Consider the following 22,626-nt stretch of genomic DNA (forward strand, 5'->3'; position numbering starts at 1 on the left):
ATCACTCCCTTGGCTGCCTAACCTGCCGGGCCCATGTTGTTTTGAAGAGAGGCCGTCAATAATAGTGGGTGACTGTGTAGTGAAAAACAATGGCTGCTCTTCAGATGTCCTCACTCTAATAAATAACGCCGTAGCTATGAATGTTGAATATGTAGCATAGGTTTATGAATGCCGTGCTAAACATTTCAATGTGCCACATGACAAAATATATCCTGTAATTTAGCATTTTAGACCGACAGAGGTAAAAAAGATAAACACTTTGTTTTTTGGGGGTTTTTATCCTGAGCATCCTGACCGTTGTCATCAGATGTCAATTCATATAGACTGACAAGTCGCAAGGCATTTAAGCTGATGAATAAAAATTGGACTGCATAAATTTCTGCTTAATGGGATCCCTGAGCTTCACGGAAATGCAATTATCCTGTTGCAAATGTGGTATTGCAAATATTGGAGACATGGTCAAAGCCCCCTTACTGAAAATGGAGTCTGCCTTAATGTCAAAACTGATGATTTTATATGCATACAGCTGTACACAGGTACAAAACATAAACAGATGCCACACATAGAAACATTTTCAGCATTATGCTTCATTTTGTGTTATGCAGGAACAAAACAGGTGTCTTACTGAAAGCCGTCCAGAATAGAATAGAATAGAATAGAATAGAATAGAATAGAATGCTCACTGATGTGTACAGGTGGCCCTCCCCGTTCATTGCGATGTATAACCCTGTCTTCACGGATTGAATGGCGACAACTCTGAGGCCCACAGGAATAAGGTTGAACAAAGCTGGGGAACACACACGTAAAACAAGCAAACACAAACATTCATCAAAATCTCACCAAAAAATATTGAAACAGACAAACCAAACATTAAGTAAACTTTAACTAGATGGGGGTAAAACATTTAAGTAACAATCCATCATCTAAACACAAGATGTCTATCTTTAAGGCGTTGCAAACTATGGATAATACAACTGCTGACTGCTGCATTTAGGTAATCTCAGAAGATGAATTGCAGCACAGCTGGTGGACGTGACTAGCCTAGCGCAGCCTTGGCCACTCAGTGCTACCTGAGAAGCAGTTGTAATTGGGGCCACCGCTAGTGCGAGGCTGATTTAATAACACCCTTGTTGTTGTAGCAGACTCGTGGTAGGTAATGGGTATTGTTTGTATGGGGGAGAAACAAGAGGACTGGCCTGGCTGGGACATTAGGTGTGTATTTGGGAGACATGCACTAAAAAGGGATGCAATGAACTCAGCTGACCCTGCAAGCAACTGGAAAGGGCAGGCTTGCATCCTAGAAGAAAATCTGAGAGAACTAAATGCAGAACCACTCATTTCCTTTCCTTTTTGATGGCTTGCGGTCAGTTTCAACTGCCGACACCTAATTTGATCCTGGAGTTAAAATGACACGCTATCTATAATGCTTACCGTTTCAATAAGTCCCTTCAGCCTACCGCATGTGACATGTGCCACATCTCTTCCTGCTGACAGGAGTAAGTGACACAATGCAGAGTGTCAGGCTAGCATTAGCACCAAGCACTGGAATCAAATTAACCACCTAGCCTGAAGTGTTAGAGGAGCAGTGCCAGAACAAGCTAATAATACCTTTTTCTCTCTGTTGAGCCTACTGTTTCCTGGTCCACTTTGCCTCTCGGGAAAAGGACCAAACTGTGTGATCCCATGGCTCCATTTAAGAGCCATTTTTGCTCCAAAGATCAAAAATACTGACCAGACATTAGCAGAGGGTGACTGCTTGGTTAATTTTTTTGTATAAGAAGAATAAATATGGAGCAGGAAACAAGCCAGACATAAAATTGTGCTCAAGAAACCTACACAGGGTAAACTTTTCTATAACCTCTGCTAGTATTTCTTTAGATTATTCCAGACACCTGTTAAAAATCTGATCTACAAGTCCAAGAGATATTTCAAGGTACTCACAGGAATTACTGCTGTCATCCTTGGTCCCATCAAGAGAGCCATCGGGGTTCATTTGCAAGTAGTATCCCTGCCTGCAATATAACCTGGTCACTATACCCTTGAGCTGGGGATCTGAAGGAAAGGGGGGGGGGGGGGGGGGGGGGGGAGAGAGAAAGAACAGAGAATAGTTAGAATAAACTTCAAGAATGCAACTTTTTTGATTTAATACACAACAAAAAGAAAATTGTTTTCACGGGGACTTTATGGCAAAACACCGAGACACACACAAAGTATTGCAGCTGGTGGTTTTTCACAAGCAAATCCCCAAGCCACCTTTCTGGCACATAAGCCCCATCCTGCTCAGAGATAGTCCATCCAATTATAGGTAGCAGAATTAATCTGTGGTTGCCTGACTCCCATAATGAACCCAATAGCACCCTCTCTGGGTTCTTCGTATGTAGGATGTGAGAGTGTCTGCGTGCCGTCCCTTCTAGCTGCCCCGACAGGGGAATTAGCCGCATATCTACTGTAAATAAATCACTGCTGTTTAATTGCCCAGAGCCGCTGCAGCTCAGCGAGTCGTATTGTAATTTAGTTGGCATTTTGTCAGTTTGCAATAACATGACAAAAAGTGAAAGTGAAATGTAAAAAGTAAAAAGCAGTACAACACAGAAAAGGACACATTTTAATAAACCTGCGTGCGGGTGCACACTGGGACATCTCTGGAAAAAAATATTGCTTGCTCTCAAGCTGCGCTGTGATATTTCTTCATCTGTGTGCTTTTGTGTACCTGCGCGTCTGAGGTCATATACTATCAACATTAGACTTATTGTAGAGACAGCCATCACACCAAATTTCATTCTAAGAAAACCTTAGGGAGGTGAAGAATCAACTTCACCTGAGTCCTTGCATGCTACTCGGTGTGTGTGTTGGTGGGTGAGTACAGTTATGTGGAAGAGATATAGAAAGAAACAAAGAGAGGCCGCAGAGGAGAGCTCCAGAGGTCTTGCTGAGGGCAGCATCGGGCTTTTCCCCCCCGTTACTGTGCGGCTCGGGGCATTCTCCTCTGAAATGGTTCTTTCAGTTGATGGCATTAGCCAGCTCTGAGACCTTTCCCCGCTCCCTGAAAGGGAGAGAGAATGCCTCTCTGCTGGCGGATGGGAGCAGCGGCGCTATGGCATTCATCTGCACTGCTTTGTTGCTTCAGCAGAACAATGAAAAGGTGGCTAAAGCAGAATCTGACTGTCAGAGTGCCTCCGCTGTGCGCGATTCAGGCTGACAGGATGGTGACAGCATCTATCTGGTTCGCAATAATGCTAAGCTCAGTCAAAATCATTGCAGGCATTTAGCCAGAGACAGATGTCACTGTGAAGAGATCATCGTCCCTGGTCTTCTTTTTCATTGAACTTACAATACATGTGACGCGTTCTAAAAGCATTGTTAGAGTGAAGGTTGGTTTGAGACCTCTTTTGTGCCAGTAAAATGACAAAAAAAGAAGAAAAAAAATTCAAAAATGTAACAAATAAAATTCCGTTTTTGTCAAAATGTTTGGTTTATAGATTTCTGCTTAATACTTGTATATTTTTAAAGGAAAATGGAAAGATTAAAATTTAAAGAATGGCTTTTTTAAAAAGCCTATTAAAAAAATTTCTCATTATTTGTCCAAACCTAATATGAGTACTTGAACTTGATCTTGGATTTTTAATATCATTCTTTTTTAGCATAATCTTTCAGCTTGTCTTTTTGCTATTGCCCCCTTCCATGAGCACCATTGGTTTGAGGATTATCGACAGCACTCGTGTTATCGTCTTTTTTGTTTTTCCTTATAAGCATATAGCATTTTTCTTCCCATGACAACTTTTCTGGGCTCAGAAAACACTTTTAAAAAATGACACTTTAAATTGTAAAATGAAAACTCCAATAGCCAATGTGCAATATGAATTAGAAAAAACAGCAAATGCCGCTTAATAAATGACGAGGATGATTGGAAATTAATTAGAAGTCATTGTGTGGATTTATTAATGGAATTAAATCCCACATTTTGATTAATTTGTGCAAGTTTAAAATTATTCAACACCTTTTGTTCCAAACTTAGTGAAGCTAAACAACCTAGTCGTCCAAATTTGCTGTCCTCTGAGCCGGATAACTAACTTTAGTCTTGCAAAGAGAGACTCCTAACCTGCAGGTCCTGCAGCTGGGGTCGTGGCTCGAGTCGAGTTCAGCTTGAATGATTTTGGTTTTACAGCACTGTGTTAGAGTAAAGGTAATGAATATATTTGTGGCATAGCCTTGTGGATGGTCCGTACTCGTCTCACAGCAGGCTGCACATAAAGACCAAGTTATGCGTGGGTTGGTGTTTTTAATACACCTTAACTTTAAACTGTGTGAGCCTTAGGAGGTGGGGTAGATGTAAGTTTCTTCATTTGTAAGAGAGACGGACAGAGAAGATGGAATGTGTACCAGTAATTGCAGCAGAGTTGAGTACAGACTCTTTCAACTTATTTTTAAATTAGTTTACAGGTTGTGGGTCATCCCACATACCACTAAGACCAAAGTGATCTCCAGCTCAGAGGATGACTCATTTGATGAATATTAGGTTATAGCTTGCAGTCGACTTTATTGCATTTTGTGCACAAATACATCAAAATCTGGGGTGAATTTTATTTCTTGCCTCTACAACAGGATTTCAAGTGTTCAGGATAGTCAAGGCCTTTAAATACTATATATTAATCGCAGGTAAGGTGAGACCACCTGTCTTAGACATTGAACCTCCTTTTTTATCTAAGATATCCTCCCTTAAACTGCCTCCTTCTGTCCTGATGCAAATGTTTCCACATCGTCACATTTGATGTGACCTTGAGACACTTAAACAGGTGTCTCCAGGTCCACAAACACATGCTATATCAGCTGGCATTTGTTTTTTCAAACATAGAGGTACCCAGCAGTCAGATAGAAAACCGTGCAACCTTAAGACCACTGAAGACAGGTGTGTTCTCATACAGTAGTGAGAGCCGGGAAACATGCTCACACACACACACAGAGCACTTTCCAGGACACGACAGACTAATATGGTGTTGGGTCTCCATTTGCTCTAGAAACAGTCTCAATTCTTCACAGATCAGCAAACACCGGTGTTACACACAGATTTTCATGTTTATATTCAATGAGCACACACAGCTCCCCTGAGCAAATACTATTATGTGGAAACACAAACTTGGCAAACATGTGATCAATAAATGGCTTTGATCAACATTTAACTCTTGTGAGGGAAAGGTGAGATTGATTCCGAGGACATCTGTCATAATTAAAACTGCATAACTGCGTATTGTGTTGTGTGCGTGTGCGATGCACATGTGTGTGAGGTGAACTTGGCTCCTCTATCGTGCCATAAATCATGAAATACTGGCTGTGTTCCCTGAGGCGAGCAAGCCCGTATATCTCACACACACAGACTTCCCCTTCAGCTTCAATCATAAGTACTTCAGAGCAGCAGACAGAGTGAGCTGAAAATAAGTCAAATTAAAACTAATTCAAGCTAATTCATTTCAATTAAAGAAGACTGAAAAGGGGGGGAGGAGACAAAACAATTGTTAAATGGGGAAGATAAGTCTCTGTAATACTGTGCATGATAGTTGAGCTCTATTCCAATTCTGGGGAGTGTCTCTATGAATATGTCAGTCATGTTTTTAAATACCTAGCGAATTATTTATGACTGACAAATACACTGGCATGCATTCCAGACAAGCTTGATATGGTGCGTACACTCTTTAAAATCCAGAAGAGCTTTGAAAACGTCTCTGTGGTGTTCTCTAAGTCGACGAGGTCTTTGACTCGTGCTTCTTTTCTTACTTATTTCTTTTCTTGTCTGTATGAAGACGACTCTGTATATAACAGCCCCAAACAGTGAAACAACAATGCTGCTTATCACAGATGGAGTCTCCAGCCTCTAATCTCACTGGACTTTCCCAGTCGCACTATTGGTTATTACAACTGAAGCACTGTATGTTTCTACATGCTTTGTTTCTAAGGAAACTGAGTTGCGGCTTGGCATCAGCGGGGGGTTTCCTTGGAAAATAGAGAGCATCGGAATCGTAAGACCTCAAATTGTGTTGTTTTGTAGCAGTAATCCTCTCTGTGTATAAATTCAGCTGTGACGGGAAAGTTGTGAAGCGACCTCGCTGCAGTTCCCTCTTCCCCTTTCTCTCTTATTTTCTGTTGTCATCCCTCTGTGTGTGTGTGTGCAGGGGAACATACTCACCTCAGTACAAAGTAAGCAAGCAACATGTGGGGTACAAGGAGACACACACACACAAACACACAGGCACAGCTGCAGCAATACTTGTAGACTCCTGTCAGCCCTGCCCTGCCTGACCCACTTTGGATGTTTCTAGAATAGGAGAAGGGCTTTTCCAGCCTACAAAGGAAAAACCCTTCTCGCTTGTGTTGTCATATGAAAGGCGATCAAAGCAGCGTTCTCACTCCTTTCCTATTCCTCCTTCATCAACAACATTGCTGACATCTCATCCAATAACTCAGCACAGACACTGGAGGCTGACTGATGACGCACTGCTCTGTCCTGTCAACATGTGCTTGAATAAACAGCCAGGGAGCGGGAAATCACTCATCTCAGCTGGCTTTTTAGATCACGTATAGGGTAATCTAATGTAACGTTATCTAATAATTAAGGGATCTAATCTGGCGGGAGATAATTAGAGCCACAGCAGCGAGATTATAGGCAAGTCCAAGCCACGTGTGCCCCCGGCTCGCTTACTGGGTTTGAGTGTAATAGGATTTATAACTCCCATCTAATCCCCTAAAAAATTATGGCGATCACTGGCTCTGTATTTGCTATCAAAAAGCATGGATTTAAAATTAAAGCTGATATGAAGGACGGCAAACAAAATGCTTCCACGCAGCATATCCCCCGAGGTACTGACAGATGTCAGGGAGCCACATCTGTGCGGCTTAATGATCAACTGCAACAAAACAAGCTCAGATACAAAGTGCCAACTGATCATTTTCTGTACGGAGAATGCTCAGGCTTTGATACACACTGTAAGTCAATGCCAATCAATGCAGCCCATAGTGTCTGACTCACAAGATCAATATGTAAACCCAAAGGGAATACTAGACTTAGGGATTCCTTTTAATTCACCCCAACTCCCTCATTCTGACACATCTGAGAAGGAATTTGAAGCACCACAGTCTGTTTAGGCTCAGCTGTCAGAGCCCAGTGTTTTTGTCACCTGGGAAATGACGACAAATGTGTACGTCCGAGCACGTTAGCGCAACCTATGTGATCAGTGGTGCATTTGGGTTTTATTCGCTGGCAAAGAAACATCTTTTCAGGGTTCAATATTAAATTAAGTACAGCAAACAAGTCATTAGTCTTCCTAAGCTTTGTGCTCTCATGCTAACACAGTGGAAAGAAGGAAAGAAGGGAGAGAAGGAAAGGAAGTGTCTGAGAAAGAGAGAGAGAGATGAAGCAGTGAGAACAGTAACAGTGGCAGGGAGCACCCCGGCAACAACGTCGCATATCAGTCGATAGAGATTTTCCCAGTTCATGTGAGACTGAAATTAATGAGGTATTTTCCCCATTAGGGCCTTTAATCAGAACGAGTACAGAAAGAAAGGAAAGGAAAACAGTGTTTGCTATAACGAGACACTCAAAACTAAGGAGAAAACGGCCATTTTAAAGGAGCTTCCCCCTCCTTGAATTCTTACTTTGATTTTATGTGAAGTGTCCCTCATCTTCCGGGCAGACTTGTGACACAGTTCACCAACACTTGTGCTTTAGCTGTTACTGTGGATTACCGTCACTTATTTGAAATTCAAGAGGCCGTGTGTTGCTCCAGAAAATGGCCGATCCAGGTGTGATGTTGTCATTTTATGCTTGCCAGTGAAGGCTGACTTGGCATCTACATCTCTGCACTCAGAGCAGACTGAAGCACACGCCGCCCCAATGAAAGGAAACACCAGCATACGGGCCCTTGTATTGACAGATGTGGACAGCGTCATCTGTCCACATCTGTGATCTGCGAGGGCTTCTGGATGCTGTTGACAATTTCAAATGAAAAGATAGATGCGCCACAAGCCAATTCGGAGGTGACACAAGAGGACGGACAATTAAATACACACACAGACAAAAATGGGGCAGCCACACATACACATCCCACCACATGCACACTGTGGGCAGACGCAGAAACAGCAGCCTGGAGGATAGCTGGTTATACCCTTCCATTCTCGTGCACCCTCACCCATGGCCAGATGTGTCCTCTACGGGCTATTATACGGATCCTCTTTCATCAAAGCCATTTTAATACATGTAATCACTAAGGGCTGGTGAAGCAGACACTTCATGGTGTTGTTCTGCTCCAGTATGAACAGAGAGACTCAGCAATCAAAATGGCTCTCTTTGTGGACAAGATGAAAGAGTAAACGCTGCTTCCGTGCACATAAAGAGGAAACAAATGCAGCTTGCCAAGAGGGTTCAATCTGTTGGAGTTAGAGCATGTGTGGTGCAACAGGTCTGATACCTGATGATTCTGAGAGAAACATGCAGCTGCCTTCAATCATTCACTAACAAGGGGGAAATGACCGGAGTCATTTTCTCCCTAAATGAATTACCCTCATTTCTTTTTCTAAGGGAAAACACTATTAGTGATTCCAGCAGTGAGCTAATTGTTGATATTGCTCTTTTAGCAATCCCAGGTTGCCACTTTACAGCCAAGAAATGTTCATGACGTGTTCATAATTGCACGGAATATCATTCGGAACAAGAGGGGAGGCCACTGGCTTTGGAAATTGAAGAATTATGCTAGGATGGTGGTGGGGGTGGAGGAATTATGTTTGAAAGGAGTAATCTCCATTCCAGCGATACTGACCTTTTACTTGCATAGAAATGAGTTTCATTTTGGGCTTCTTGTAATCTACTTATGTACAGCAGTTCAGCATATTCTGTATGTGCTTCATGGCGATCAGACCCCTTTTTAGAATCACAGAGGTGACAGCTACGTAAACCTGTCTAAACCATTTGGTACAACTCGTCAGGAGCCCGTCAGCTACCTGGGTCTGCATAGAAATCAGAGGAATGTTGGTTATTTTCAACCAACTCGACTACATACACAAAACATGGTGCTCTGTCTTCTCATAATCAACTTTAACTTTTTTTTTTTGGAGCACAAAGGTTTAACGTGGCAAATGCGTCTAATAAATAAAAAGCAAACATTATTGACTCGCCCCCTCGCTGCCCTGGCTCCAAGGTTGTTTTTTTTATAGTGCAGTCCTAATTAAGCGATCAACCAGTGGTTGAATGTATGCACATGTTTACACTGAATACACACTCTGAAGTTCCCAGACCTTGTCTCCGTAGTCTCCTCTTCCTGAGGCCGAAGATGCGCACTTTGGAGAAGATGTCGACCAGGTTCCCATTGCAGAGCCCCTTGTTCTTGTTGGGGCTCTTTCTCCGTCGGTTGGTGGAGGGTCGGTCTAAATGCTGCTCCCGTGCCTGTCTTTTCTGTCTGATCAGCCCACTTGCGATAGCAGCAGCCATGGCTCAAAATGTCACAACTGCTCAGGTCCAGTCTGCACTCGGAGCACGGACTATTCAAACAGCCGCCTCTCAGAGCTCGCAGCCCGGGTCACAGTCCCATGGTGGCGGCTATGTGGCTCGTTCCGTTATGTCAAATGCCAAATAAATATTTCTAAAAGCTGGCTTTCCTTTTTAAAAAAATCAAAAAAAATCAAAATACTACATGATAATTAGGGGATTAAACCAGCTGTCACTATAACTCGAAAAATTCTTGAGCATGGTGGAAAAAAATTAGATCAGTTCATGCGTAATTCAGCACATCAGTGACTACAGTCTTGATTCCGAATATTTCCGAGGATTATTCATACCTGTGCTGTGATGTGTTTGTTCATTGTCTGTGAAATAATCAGCAGCATCGCCTCCTTAAATGTCCAGCACGGGCTTCCTCGTCCGCTCGGTGAAATCTCACCTGCTCTTTCCTCCTTTCACACTCCGTTTTTTCCCCCTCTCCTTTTGCCAGACGAGATTGCTTTTTTTGAAGTCAGTCTTTAGTCTGCGGTGGGGACGCCCGTGCATGTGCGCCGCCAGCAATTAAACAAACACAGGCGCCTCCTACGAAGATCACAACCCGTCTCAAGGCACAGCAGCTCGGGGCGAATCCAGCTCCCAAGTTTGCAAGAAGCAATCGGCGACAGGGACCCCGCGATGACCGAACGAGAGAAACACAGTTGGGAATACAGAGGAACGCGCAACCGAGCCAGAGTTGTTATGTGGAATTAATACCAAGTTATTTTCCAACTACCAGTCGACGTGTCGGCTAGTGTTCACAACACAAGCGACTGGGCGCGATAGGATCCAGGGAGGGAAAAACATACCCAAAGCTGATCCTGCATGTGGAGATGACGTCTGCATTGTGTGACAAGCTGCATACAAATACATTAAACTTAAACCCCCCGGCGACCAGCACACAATTCGACCCAGTGCATGTTCACAAAAGAGCCCACTGCGAGGAAAACGAATGCATAGCGATCAGTGCGCAGTGGGAATAAGGGAAGAAAGTAACACCACAGACAAACGGCGCAATTTATTTTCCAACGCTGAAAGAAAAAAAAAGAAATGTGGGGTGGGGGTGGACGGGGTAGGAAGTGCTTGTTTATATGCCCCAGATCAACAAACGTTTCCCATCAACAAGTCCTAACCACTCGTTAGTGCACGACTTGAAGAGGTTGCACCCCCTCCCACTTCCTCCCTCCTGACAACCGAGCCCCTGCTTGAAGAGAGAAAGTGTGTGTGTGTGTGTGGGGGGGGGGGGGGACAGACTGTCTGAAGCCGTTAGATAGTAGCATTTCAGTTTTTAACGCTTTAGTTTGGACTCTTTAGAAAGCTACATTCCCTTTACCACTCATGTGGAAATAAGAAAGCCAAACGCGAGGGGACAGTGTGCCATTATGAACTCCCTTTCACCTCATTATCACAGGACAGTCCATATATTTCCACATATAGTGAGTGGATTACTGCTACTCTTCTTCTTTGTTATTTATTTATTTATTTTGCTCCATCTCATGAAACCTGTTTATGTTGTTCTAATTAAGATCGATTCAAGTCGCGCGCTCCATTTGCTGTGTGCGCCTTCAGCACCAGGGACAGCGTCTCTGATTTCTGCACCATCATGGAGGTGGGTCGCGAGTGTGGGGGTGTCATTTCTTCAGTCGGTTATCATAACCTTTACTTAAACGTCCACGAGCCACGATACAGCGCGAATGCCTCCGGTAAATCACGAGTAAATGAGAGAGACTCCACTCCACTCACGACCCGCATGTGAATTTAAACGCTGACCGAGACGTCTCTGATCCACGCAATAAATGCCAGGGCGAGGTTGAGGCGTCTGATCCTTTTCGTTGATTTGGGGATAAATATCATCCAATTCTCAATCACAGGCACAGAAATTAAAACTCAAGAGAGCCATCTGCTGTTTGTGGCTGTAATTAAAGAGCCTGGCTCACGGGGGACTAAAGTGTTGTACTGAATAGCTCTGATGTGCGTTCACAACACACACAAACACATGCACACACACACATGCACACACACACCTGTTGATATCCAGCAGATGTACACATATAAGATTGACTAAAGTGACAAAGGAACGGGAAAAATGTGTGAGGACAGATGAGCAGGTTTATAACAGCTGGATGAAAGCGCTGTTAGTGATTTAAAAAAAAAAACACGAATTCCGCTTTAAAATGTTCTTTATAGATCACATAGGTTCACAAAAGACATTCAACCCGCTATGCGTGGGCTTGTGTGCTTTTCCCCCGACCCCTCATCCCACTAGATTGAGCACATATCGTGGGTGCATTAAAAGTTTATGTCCTAGGAGCCTCCTGCTGCTGCGGTGCTCTGAGAGACATGCAGTTAACGCTCCAACCAGCAGCGGACACTGTCAGCTCAACAATGGTCCCACAGCAACTTTGCAGAGCGGCACTGTCACCGTGACGGTTATGAATCGCAGAGGGCTTCTACTTAAGCTCACACATATAATGGATTTTCTTTTTTCCTCTGGGTTACATCGCCTGACTGCACAAGAAATATGCATCTTCCCCTTTGAGTATATATATATATATATATATACATATACACACATATACACATATATATATATATATATATATATATATATATATACACATATACATATATATATACACATATACATATATATATACACATATACATATATATATACACATATATATATATATATATATATATATATATATATATATATATATATATATATATATATATATATATATATATATATATATACATACATATATATATATATATATATATATATATATATATATATATATATATATATATATATATATATATACACACACACATATAGGGAGGCTGGTGAACTATAGCCTTTCCACTTTCAGTCTCACAGCATGGGCATAATATACATGAACAGCTTTTTCCTCAAAGCACATAAATTCACATGTGGAAGTCTAGTCAGAGACAACACTGTGCAATCTAGGGCAGTTCTTTCCTTTAAGCTAAACACAGCAGTGGTTGCAAAAAAGCATCGAAAACCCCGTCAAACAGTCGAAGAGTAAAACAAAAGCGCACTTACCTACATTTTTTTTCCGTCTGTGTGTGAATGAATGAGGGTCCATGGCAGGCCCATTCCAAAGACCTATAAGCCAAGTGTTTTCCCCGTGACTTCTAATACCCCATTTATACTGCACCTTCTAGGCTCTAACATGGTTACAGCAAACTGACAGTCTGCCCTGAGCTGTTCACAGTAATTTCTTCAGGAAGGCCCTAAAAGCTTCACTCATTCTTTAAGTTGGGTCACAGAGACAGGCAGTTAGATAAACAGATGTGGACACTTTGTCTGAGGCTGCCCGCAAACACAAGGCTAAATGTTGCCTTAGGCTGGAATCTGCAAGACATTAACTAACAACAGTTATAAAATACAAGGCACGCCAATGCCGGTTTTTGAACCTCTATTATTTGTGTGGCACTGAGCATAACACCGTGCACATCTGGCCTTTATGGAAAACCCTGGAAACCAAGATTCATTCACAAAGATTCGACAAAGCAGAAGCTGCAATTAATGCAACCACAGCCTCATCAGGTCAAATCATTTAAATCCAATCTCCTCTGAGAAAATGAAATTATCTTAGTTAGATGTCCTGCTGCTGAGGCAAAGCAAATGGCAACTCACAGAGCTGAAGTAAACAACCCATTTGATTATTGCTGAGACTTTGCTTGAGGATAGTAGGAGGGGGCATGTTGTTTTATCACCTATCCTGATAGAAAAACCAGGCAGCAGGACTCAGCACTTCTGAGGCTCGACGATATAAAAGAACCTTAACTTTACAGAATGAAATTACATTGCATTATCAAAGACAGCAAGTTAATTCAATTTGAGAGGACTAATGATTTTTCCCAGCTCAGATTCATGTCATCCCCCCACCCCTCCATGTCTTTTTCTTCTTCCCCTCACTTTAGCTGTTTAATCAGGGAATATCATGAGTCCATATACTGAAGTAATAAAAGCTTAGCAAGCCCAGTTATCGACTTTAAGTATCCTACAGTGCTCGTGTATGCGTCTCATTAGTTTGGATGAGTTTAATAGTCCGAGCTAATCAGAGAGCTAAGATAGACGAGTGCACATAAAGAGCCTGTATGGGGCAGCGACTGTGGAGAAATTTTATTAAGTGGTCATGAATTAAGTGCACATACTGAAACCGTGGAGATGGGAAAAGGCCAGAAAGCTCAGGGGATCGCGAGCACATGATCATGAACAGTCTTAACTAGTTTGTTATTTTGCATGCTCATTACTGAACATTTTTGCATTTGATCACTTTGAGTGAGATTCCTTTATTAGATCGTTCACTTATGACCTGAAGAAAATTATTAAAACTATGAAAACTGTCAAATTTATTTAAAAACTATAGAATATTTTTAAACTAATTCCTTGTTTTATTTGACTTGAAGATGCCTTTGTGTTATCTTTGTATGTGCCGTCTTTTTCTGTCTTATTCGGAATTTTGTGAATGTTTGATCCTCTTTGGATCTTTGGTCCACGTTACTAAAGAATCCTCCTGTTGGTGAAGTTTTACTCTTGCTACTGGTTGAACACCATACGTCTAATGCCTCTAATGGTGGAACACACTAGAGAAGATTCATTGTGTTCATGGACTGTATTTTCGACCTGATGAAGGTCTGTGTGCCAAAACGTGTCGGAATTTTAGGTTAAATATAACCACGCCAATAATAATAAAGGTAATTTGCTTTGATCTGAAAATACAGTGCTTTGGAGTTTTAGTGATAATTTTAGTTTATATGTCATTGGAAGAATACATTGATGCACAATTGACATTGATTGGCTGGAATCACTTGTTCAGTTTTTGTTTAAGTAGTGTTCTGCAACATTCAGTGGCCTTTTGTTCCCTTTGTGGTGTCTTTTCATTTAAAAAAAACAGTCCCATTTAGCGTTTTTATTGTAGTGGACACAAAGTTTTTAGTAAGTTGTAAACATTTCTGTGTTTGCTGGTACACTTGGGTTCCATTACACATTCTTTGCAGGATGCCCGGTAATTGAAAGAATACCAACAGGGAATTTCCACCATCTGTAGACAGTTTTCTAATGGTGAACTAATGAACACCAAAGTCTTTAGAAAAGCATTTTCTTCTCTGTGTATTTCCATAATGTTTCTTTGGTCCTGTGAAAGTTGCTTTTTTTCAGCTGCTCCTTCAGGGGCTGCAGCTGCAGAAGGATCCACATGTTTGATTGGGCACAGATGTTTATGCCCTTCCTGATCCAACCCTCTCTCTGTGTCTCCTCCCGGTGTCAACCAGAAGATCACTTAACAGATGTTAAGTGAACATGTTAAACACTACACTATAGCACAACTAAAATATTAAAAGTACATACAGTGGGGCAAAAAAGTATTTAGTCAGCCACCGATTGTGCAAGTTCCCCCACTTAAAATAATGACAGAGGTCAGTAATTTGCACCAGAGGTACACTTCAACTGTGAGAGACAGAATGTGAAAAAAAAAATCCATGAATCCACATGGTAGGATTTGAAAAGAATTTATTCGTAAATCAGGGTGGAAAATAAGTATTTGGTCACCTCAAACAAGGAAAATCTCTGGCTCTCACAGACCTGTAACGTCTTCTGTAAGACGCTTTTCTGTCCCCCACTCGTTACCTGTATGAATGGCACCTGTTTGAACTCATCATCTGTATAAAAGACACCTGTCCACAGCCTCAAACAGTCAGACTCCAAACTCCGCCATGGCCAAGACCAAAGAGCTTTCGAAGGACACCAGGAAAAGTATTGTAGACCTGCACCAGACTGGGAAGAGTGAATCTACAATAGGCAAGCAGCTTGGTGTGAAAAAATCAACTGTGGGAGCAATCATCAGAAAATGGAAGACATACAAGACCACTGATAATCTCCCTCGATCTGGGGCTCCACGCAAGATCTCATCCCGTGGGGTCAAAATGATCATGAGAACGGTGAGCAAAGATCCCAGAACCACACGGGGGGACCTGGTGAATGACCTGCAGAGAGCTGGGACCAAAGTAACAAAGGTCACCATCAGTAACACACTACAACGGCAGGGAATCAAATCCCGCAGTGCCAGACGTGTTCCGCTGCTGAAGCCAGTGCATGTCCAGGCCCGTCTGAAGTTTGCCAGAGAGCACATGGATGATACAGCAGAGGATTGGGAGAATGTCATGTGGTCAGATGAAACCAAAGTAGAACTTTTTGGTATAAACTCAACTCGTCGTGTTTGGAGGAAGAAGAATACTGAGTTGCATCCCAAGAACACCATACCTACTGTGAAGCATGGGGGTGGAAACATCATGCTATGGGGCTGTTTTTCTGCCAAGGGGACAGGACGACTGATCCGTGTTAAGGACAGAATGAATGGGGCCATGTATCGTGAGATTTTGAGCCAAAACCTCCTTCCATCAGTGAGAACTTTGAAGATGAAACGAGGCTGGGTCTTCCAACATGACAATGATCCAAAACACACCGCCCGGGCAACAAAGGAGTGGCTCCGTAAGAAGCATTTGAAAGTCCTGGAGTGGCCTAGCCAGTCTCCAGACCTCAACCCCATAGAAAATCTGTGGCGGGAGTTGAAAGTCCGTGTTGCTCGGCGACAGCCCCAAAACATCACTGCTCTCGAGAAGATCTGCATGGAGGAATGGGCCAAAATACCAGCTACTGTGTGTGCAACCCTGGTAAAGACCTATAGTAAACGTTTGACCTCTGTTATTGCTAACAAAGGTTATGTTACAAAGTACTGAGTTGTATTTTTGTTATTGACCAAATACTTATTTTCCACCCTGATTTACGAATAAATTCTTTACAAATCCTACCATGTGGATTCATGGATTTTTTTTTTTCCACATTCTGTCTCTCACAGTTGAAGTGTACCTCTGGTGCAAATTACTGACCTCTGTCATCATTTTAGGTGGGGGAACTTGCACAATCGGTGGCTGACTAAATACTTTTTTGCCCCACTGTATGTATTGGTAAGTGTGTAAGATTTTGTCAAGAGTTGTTATGTCTTTTGTTACTGGATTGAGGGCACATGTCAGAGGCAAGATTTAGGAAAATCAGTGCATATAAAAACACAGATGATTTACAGTGTTGTACAGTGCTGTGGTTTACATCCAAAGTCTCAGTAAACATGTTACTAAATACCTCAATAGATATGTAATATATATATATATATTTTTTTCAAACTTCTAGGTTTTATTTTTGTTGTTGTTATTCTAAAATGTTGTTTTTTTTACGCTGAGTTTGAGTTGAGGTTTTAATTTAATGTCAGTAAACTATAATAACATTGTGTCTATAATTTCATTACAGATTGAGATCACACAAGATTTTGTCAACATCAAGACAGAAATCCTGAGTTCACAAGCTTTTTCTTGCAACAGTGAAAAGTCACATATAGAAAGCAGTAAATAATGAATAAGTGAGTGATGTGAGTTACAGCCAATATGGCGTGATGGGAAAGCAGGGCCTAGTTGTTGCTGCCTCCTTATTGCTGAAGGAATATATGAATGAATGAGCTTCCACGAGGTCAACCAAGAAGCAGTAACTGTTGCTTTACTGTGAGTGAGATCATTCACTGTGAATAAATTATACATTTAAAAAAGTGGCAGAACAACCTCAGAGAGACTGACTTCTGAATATGTGGAACAGCTCGCACACTACGTCTCTGCCCACAGACCTTTAAATAGCCGCTTCATCATCTCATGCAGAGTGTTATAAAAATCACTTAAATGTGCATCACATAATTGCCCCTAGGTATACTAAATATGCCACCAGAGAATATGTATGGCCACACTACAATATGTCTCTCTGTTGCGAGTGTGATGGAGCACTGCCCTTTCTCTGGGGATGAGATTAAAGTGGGCCTGAGGTGTGGGGCCCTCCGACGGAGACATTAATGAAACACAGTGGCTTCAAACTGTTAGCTTCACTCACCAATTGTCTAAAGTCAACTAAAAAAGAGGTAGTTAACACTTTTGTTGCTGAACTAGCGCAAAATAAAACAAAATAGTCTTCTTAAAGTGGAAAAAAAATGAGTAAGAAAGAGGATGGGATTGTGGGGACATAATTATTGAATGAGGGGTCTCATAATGGTGTTTTGCTTAAACAAAACTCCTTATTAAGTCTTCTTGGCAACTTTAGCTTTGAAATGGAAGGTCACTCAAAAATCAGATATGTCTGGAGGCTTTGCTGCCACATTTAAAGCTGAGACAGCCGATTTTTGCAAGTGAAACGAGACAAATTTTGCACTAGTGGCAGTGATCCAACTGATCTCAGTCGCCTCTTGGTTGCAGTGTTTAGTTAAAAACTCAACAAAAGCTCAAAAACAAACAGTCCAATATGATGCATAACTAATTTGGGGGTGTTTAAGGACTAATATGAGCGAGTAAACAGATGTATACAGGGAGCGATAGATGCAAATGCAAAAGAAGATGAAAAGAGGAGAGGCCAAAAGTCAGACATGCTGGGGCAAAACAATGTCACAGTTCACCGGAGAGTCAACATACTGGTCATACACATCCTCTATTCCCGCTTCATTCTCTCTCTCACACACACACACACACACACACACACACACACACACACACACACACACACACACACACACACACTGCTTCATCCTTTGATCCTATTTTAAGTCTGCAGCAGTGATGGAATGTGCCTTGTCAGCAGCACTGCAGAGTGAGGTTCCTTGGAGAAGCCCTGGGCAGTGTGGGAGAATATCAATTACTCTGAGCCCCTGTGGCATCGCCTGCTTCCGGATTTTAAGGCTGACACCAGGCGCACAAAAATGTGTGCTTGCATGTGTGCATATTTTATTGTTTTGCTTGTCAGTGAATATGCATACAGAGGTGTCTAAACCAAAGCCAAGTGAAGTGGATAGGTGTGCACATTAATATTAATCATTTCCCGACGCAGGTGAAGGACCTCTGTGTATTTCGGTGCTTCATATAATGTTAATGAGGGTGGCGCCAGGTCAGGTCAAGTTCTGTTTGTGAGTTCAAAAATAAGACATGAAGAAAATCAGGTCAGTGAGTTCTGATGTGAATGTAAAGAATATTCATGTAGTCGTGTCTGCAGCATAGTTTTCAATCAGGTAACTCACATTTTTAAGATAAAAGGCCAGCCAAGCAAAACCGTGTGTGTGTGTGTTTAAGTGCAATACACAAATGATATTGGATATGCAGATGTAAGAACAGCACAGGTCTGTCAGGATTAATGGCTACCTTTGATAACATCATCACTGCTGACACCTTTTACACATTACTGTGAACTGATTCTGCTCCCTCACTCACTCTCTCTCTCTCTCCCCCCCCACTCTCTCTCACACACACACACACACACTACATATTTACATTTATGCTTGCCAGTCCTCTTGAAAGAACAAGCCAAAATCAATTAGCACGAAAGAGGAAGCGGCTGATCGACAGCCCCATCGAGGTCGATGTTTAAGAAGATGTGCATGTCTGCTTTCCACGTGCACACGCTCACCATGCCTGTATGGTGCATACTTTGATAACGTGTATTATTGTGTCATGGATTTTCTCCTTGGGTTTTTGGCAGCTAGTCACAGCCAGATATAATCTGACACATAATTCCAATAAAATGACAAACTGCTGTTTTCAAATTTGTGTTTTTGCATTTATTAATTAAATCACCTATACCGTGTCACAATCCCACAGGCCATTTGGACACTAGGTGTCTCTGTTTTGTTTCTGGTTGTGCTTTCTCCTGCAGATGTAAGTGATCAGCTGGATGAACTACATCAGATTCCTTCTTTCAGACTTTCTTTCCTTTGCTTTGCATGTGCACTCCTACCCATCCACAAGTGTCTCACACTACCGACTGTGCTGACAAATAGCTCTTCTATAAGTCTATTATGTATTTGTAAATATATTTCTGCTTTGAGGCGGGCTGTGACAAATGCGTACTCATCCAGGATCAAAACCCAGGACATGTTGCACTTGAAGTGAGAATCAGCCCACACCTTGTGACAGGTTTTCAGATGGGATGTGACAATTATCGTAATTACAGAGCATTAAAAGGCACCAATTCACGGCTCCAGCTTCACATTTATCTCACGGACAATGAAGTGATAAGCAGTAGTCTCGACATGAAAAAGGCTGATTAGCTAAGATTCTCAAACATTTTGTAGTGCAGCATCATTAGAGCTGAGGATGTGATTTCAACAATAGCTACAAATTCTCCAATACCATAAAATATAACAACAGTGCAACAAGAGCTGTACCAGCCCACCGTCATCCCAGACAGCAGGTGATCTGATTCTGTAATGTCTGCTCTGTATTCACTGTACTCGGGAAAAAATGCACAACCTTGCTTGTGCTGTATATAAATTATAAAAATATCCATTACTACAACATGACAAATGTGCTGTTGGTAATGAATGACTTGGAGCCATAACCATAAAAATGATGGCTCTATAAAATATTCTGTCAAATAGATGTGTTTCACATTGCACTCCTTTTAATGTTTCCTCTTTGAGGTCTATTAAGGTGTGCTCATATAATATGGACCATAGATCTTTAATAACTAAGTATGAATAGGACCTCGGTCACCTCTGATTGAGAAGACTAATAAAGCTTTCCACAAGAGACAATGAAATACTGATGATGTCTGTAATGACCAGAATTATGGCGCTAACTTTCATTAGCTGGTGCTGCACTTTGACTGGTGTGACCCTCTTGGCTCTGAGGAGAAAGGAAGACAAAAACACTGATGATGTCCTGCCACTACAGAAGTGATGTGTGTTTGACTGTGAGCTAATGCAAGTGACAAGGGGACTAGTCTGAAGTGATGAGGTTAATACCGAAGTATGACAGCAGTAATTAACCAGGAGACATTACGGCACACTCAGACGCCCATTAACTGTCATAGATCAAGTGTTACCACAACTATGAATACATCAAAAATTTCACATCTAATATATACTCAGATAGTAAGGTTTATATTCAAATAGGTGCAATATGCCACTGGACACACTCAGTTTCAGCTGTAGATGTCGAAAAAACACAAAATAACAACAAAATATGGAAAAGCATCTTCATCAAATGAATATGGAAAACATTAAAGTACATTCGACTACATTTTTTCAGATTACTTTAAAAATAAAAATACACCAAAACAATCCACAGGTTTGATATAGGCCCAAGAAATGTCCTCAGGTGCTCACATCAGTTTTCAGCAACACTTGGCGAGAAGCCATTGTCAACAAAGTGATAAGCCAAATTAGGTAAGACATTTCTTTGATTGGAAGAATACACTTAAATACAGAATCGACTGAACACAACATGTGTTAACGGGGTGCTCTGTGAAATCTGAGGCTGATCTATTATGAAGTAAATTACATGTGCCCTTTAAAGAGAATCTGGTTTTGAAGCTGTAACTGGCATACTGCAGGGGTGTCTACTTATTTTACTCGAGCTATGTCTTCTAGCACATAGAATATAACATATGGACACGTTAACAAGGTTAAATCTTCATCAGAGGGGGTCTTAAAAAACACTTCCACTTCTCCTGAGTACAAATTTACAGTTTTTTTTTTAAAGTACTTGGCAGACAGCTTGTTCCAAGAATATTAGAGAAGTTGCTGGACTCGGTGGATTTAGGCTACAGTCTGACTCAATGATGTTGAGATCACAGCTCTGTGTGGGCCATACCATCTGTTACAGGACTCCTAGTTTTGTTCTTTATGAATCTGGCAGTGTGTCCGTCTTTTTTCTTGCTAAAGGACGAATTGGTGATGGTGCTGACACCTGCTCAGTGGCTCTGCATGTTTAATAGGATTTCTTCATAAGACAAGTCACCTAAAAGTTACTTATAGTGCCGTGCACACATTTGGAAGGAGAATTTTCTTGCACAGAAATCTGTGGTTCAGATTTGCAATATTTTGTTAGTTGTGCATGCAAACATGAAGCTCTTTTATCTTTTTATCTTTATATTTTAAACAAAAAGAAGTATCATAGGTAGAGTTTAGGTTATGTGTGCAATAAACTGGCATTTCCCAGCCTGCCATATTAATTCATTTACAGGAAACAACAGCAACAGCACTAAAATATTGTGACTCCACTGTAACAAGGTTTCAGGGGATGTAGGACCTCATCCACCAAATGAGCAACTTATTATGTTGCTCACAGTATAAATTATCGACTATATTCCTATTTAGATGTTTACTTTTTGACTTGACACATTATAGCATATTGATAGTTTAACTGTCAAGATAATGTGGACTCTTTTCTCTTTACTGTCTTTATAATTCTTTTACTTCTTTGAAATTGCTTTACTACATTTTAGCCACTAGAGAGCAGTGCAGAGCTCAGCAGGACCCTGCTGCAGGATTAGAGTAATGACCAAGGAGAGGAGCTGCTCTGCACAGAGCATATGTGCTTCCACTCTAAAAAGTTCACGTTCTTTCCCTAAAACTACATTTCTGTGCACTGTGATGTCTTTTATAATGACAATAAATAATTCAAATGGAAGCCCATCGACTTTAATTTGCATGCAGCAACGTGTATCGTAAAAATAAAATAATTTTTAAAAAAGATTCTAGTGAATTAAATATAAGCTCCTTTTCTGGGAAACTAACAGTGTGTCATGTCGGTACATTGTCCTGAATGTAAGCACTATATTTAGATTCTAAATGTTCCAGTGCACTTAGGCAACCATCTGTCAGAAGATTTACTGGACTGGATCGAAAGCGAAGCGTTTCACTGAAGAACAAAGAAGCTGTATTCTTAAGACAACCAAGATGCCCTCAAGTGGCCAAAACGGGCAACATCGCAAATGCTGTGCGGACATGTGAGTCTTGATGATGATAGCCCACTGGGTCTCATCACTTTATCGAAATCATCTCTGTGTCAGTCAATACTCATAAAAGATCTGACAACATGATGTAAACAGCAGTGATCTCAGTGCAGAGTTATGACCTAACAAGAGGAAGTGAGCAGTAACTAATATTAGAGTCAGTAGTGATAAACCAAAAACTGATAGTGGGTTTCAGGGTGCTGTAAAACACTTATCGATCATCTTTTGGCAACAGGTATTTACTATATATGAATTCATA

General features: G+C 41.5%; 1 protein-coding gene across 8 annotated transcripts in view; it reads right to left on the bottom strand.

Moving 5' to 3' along the window:
* The window catches only part of fgf14 (fibroblast growth factor 14), a gene marked incomplete at its 5' end in the record, with an annotated part of 327,598 nt that overhangs the window by 31,960 nt on the left and 273,012 nt on the right, over positions 1 to 22,626 (bottom strand). For 6 of the 8 annotated variants that reach the window (XR_014271824.1, XR_014271825.1, XM_082508322.1 and 3 more), the window contains 2 exons: positions 684 to 787; positions 1,942 to 2,052. Coding sequence is in view for 6 of the 8 variants with exons in the window: in XM_082508322.1 (XP_082364448.1) it covers positions 684 to 787; positions 1,942 to 2,052 (215 nt within the window). Of the gene's footprint in view, positions 1 to 683; positions 788 to 1,941; positions 2,053 to 9,279; positions 9,640 to 9,819; positions 10,497 to 22,626 lie in introns of those variants that run through there. The other 2 variants (XM_082508319.1, XM_082508323.1) reach the window with 2 other exon arrangements.

Source organism: Aulonocara stuartgranti (genome assembly GCF_965226115.1).
Source record: "Aulonocara stuartgranti genome assembly, chromosome: 16".
NCBI lineage: Eukaryota > Metazoa > Chordata > Actinopteri > Cichliformes > Cichlidae > Aulonocara > Aulonocara stuartgranti.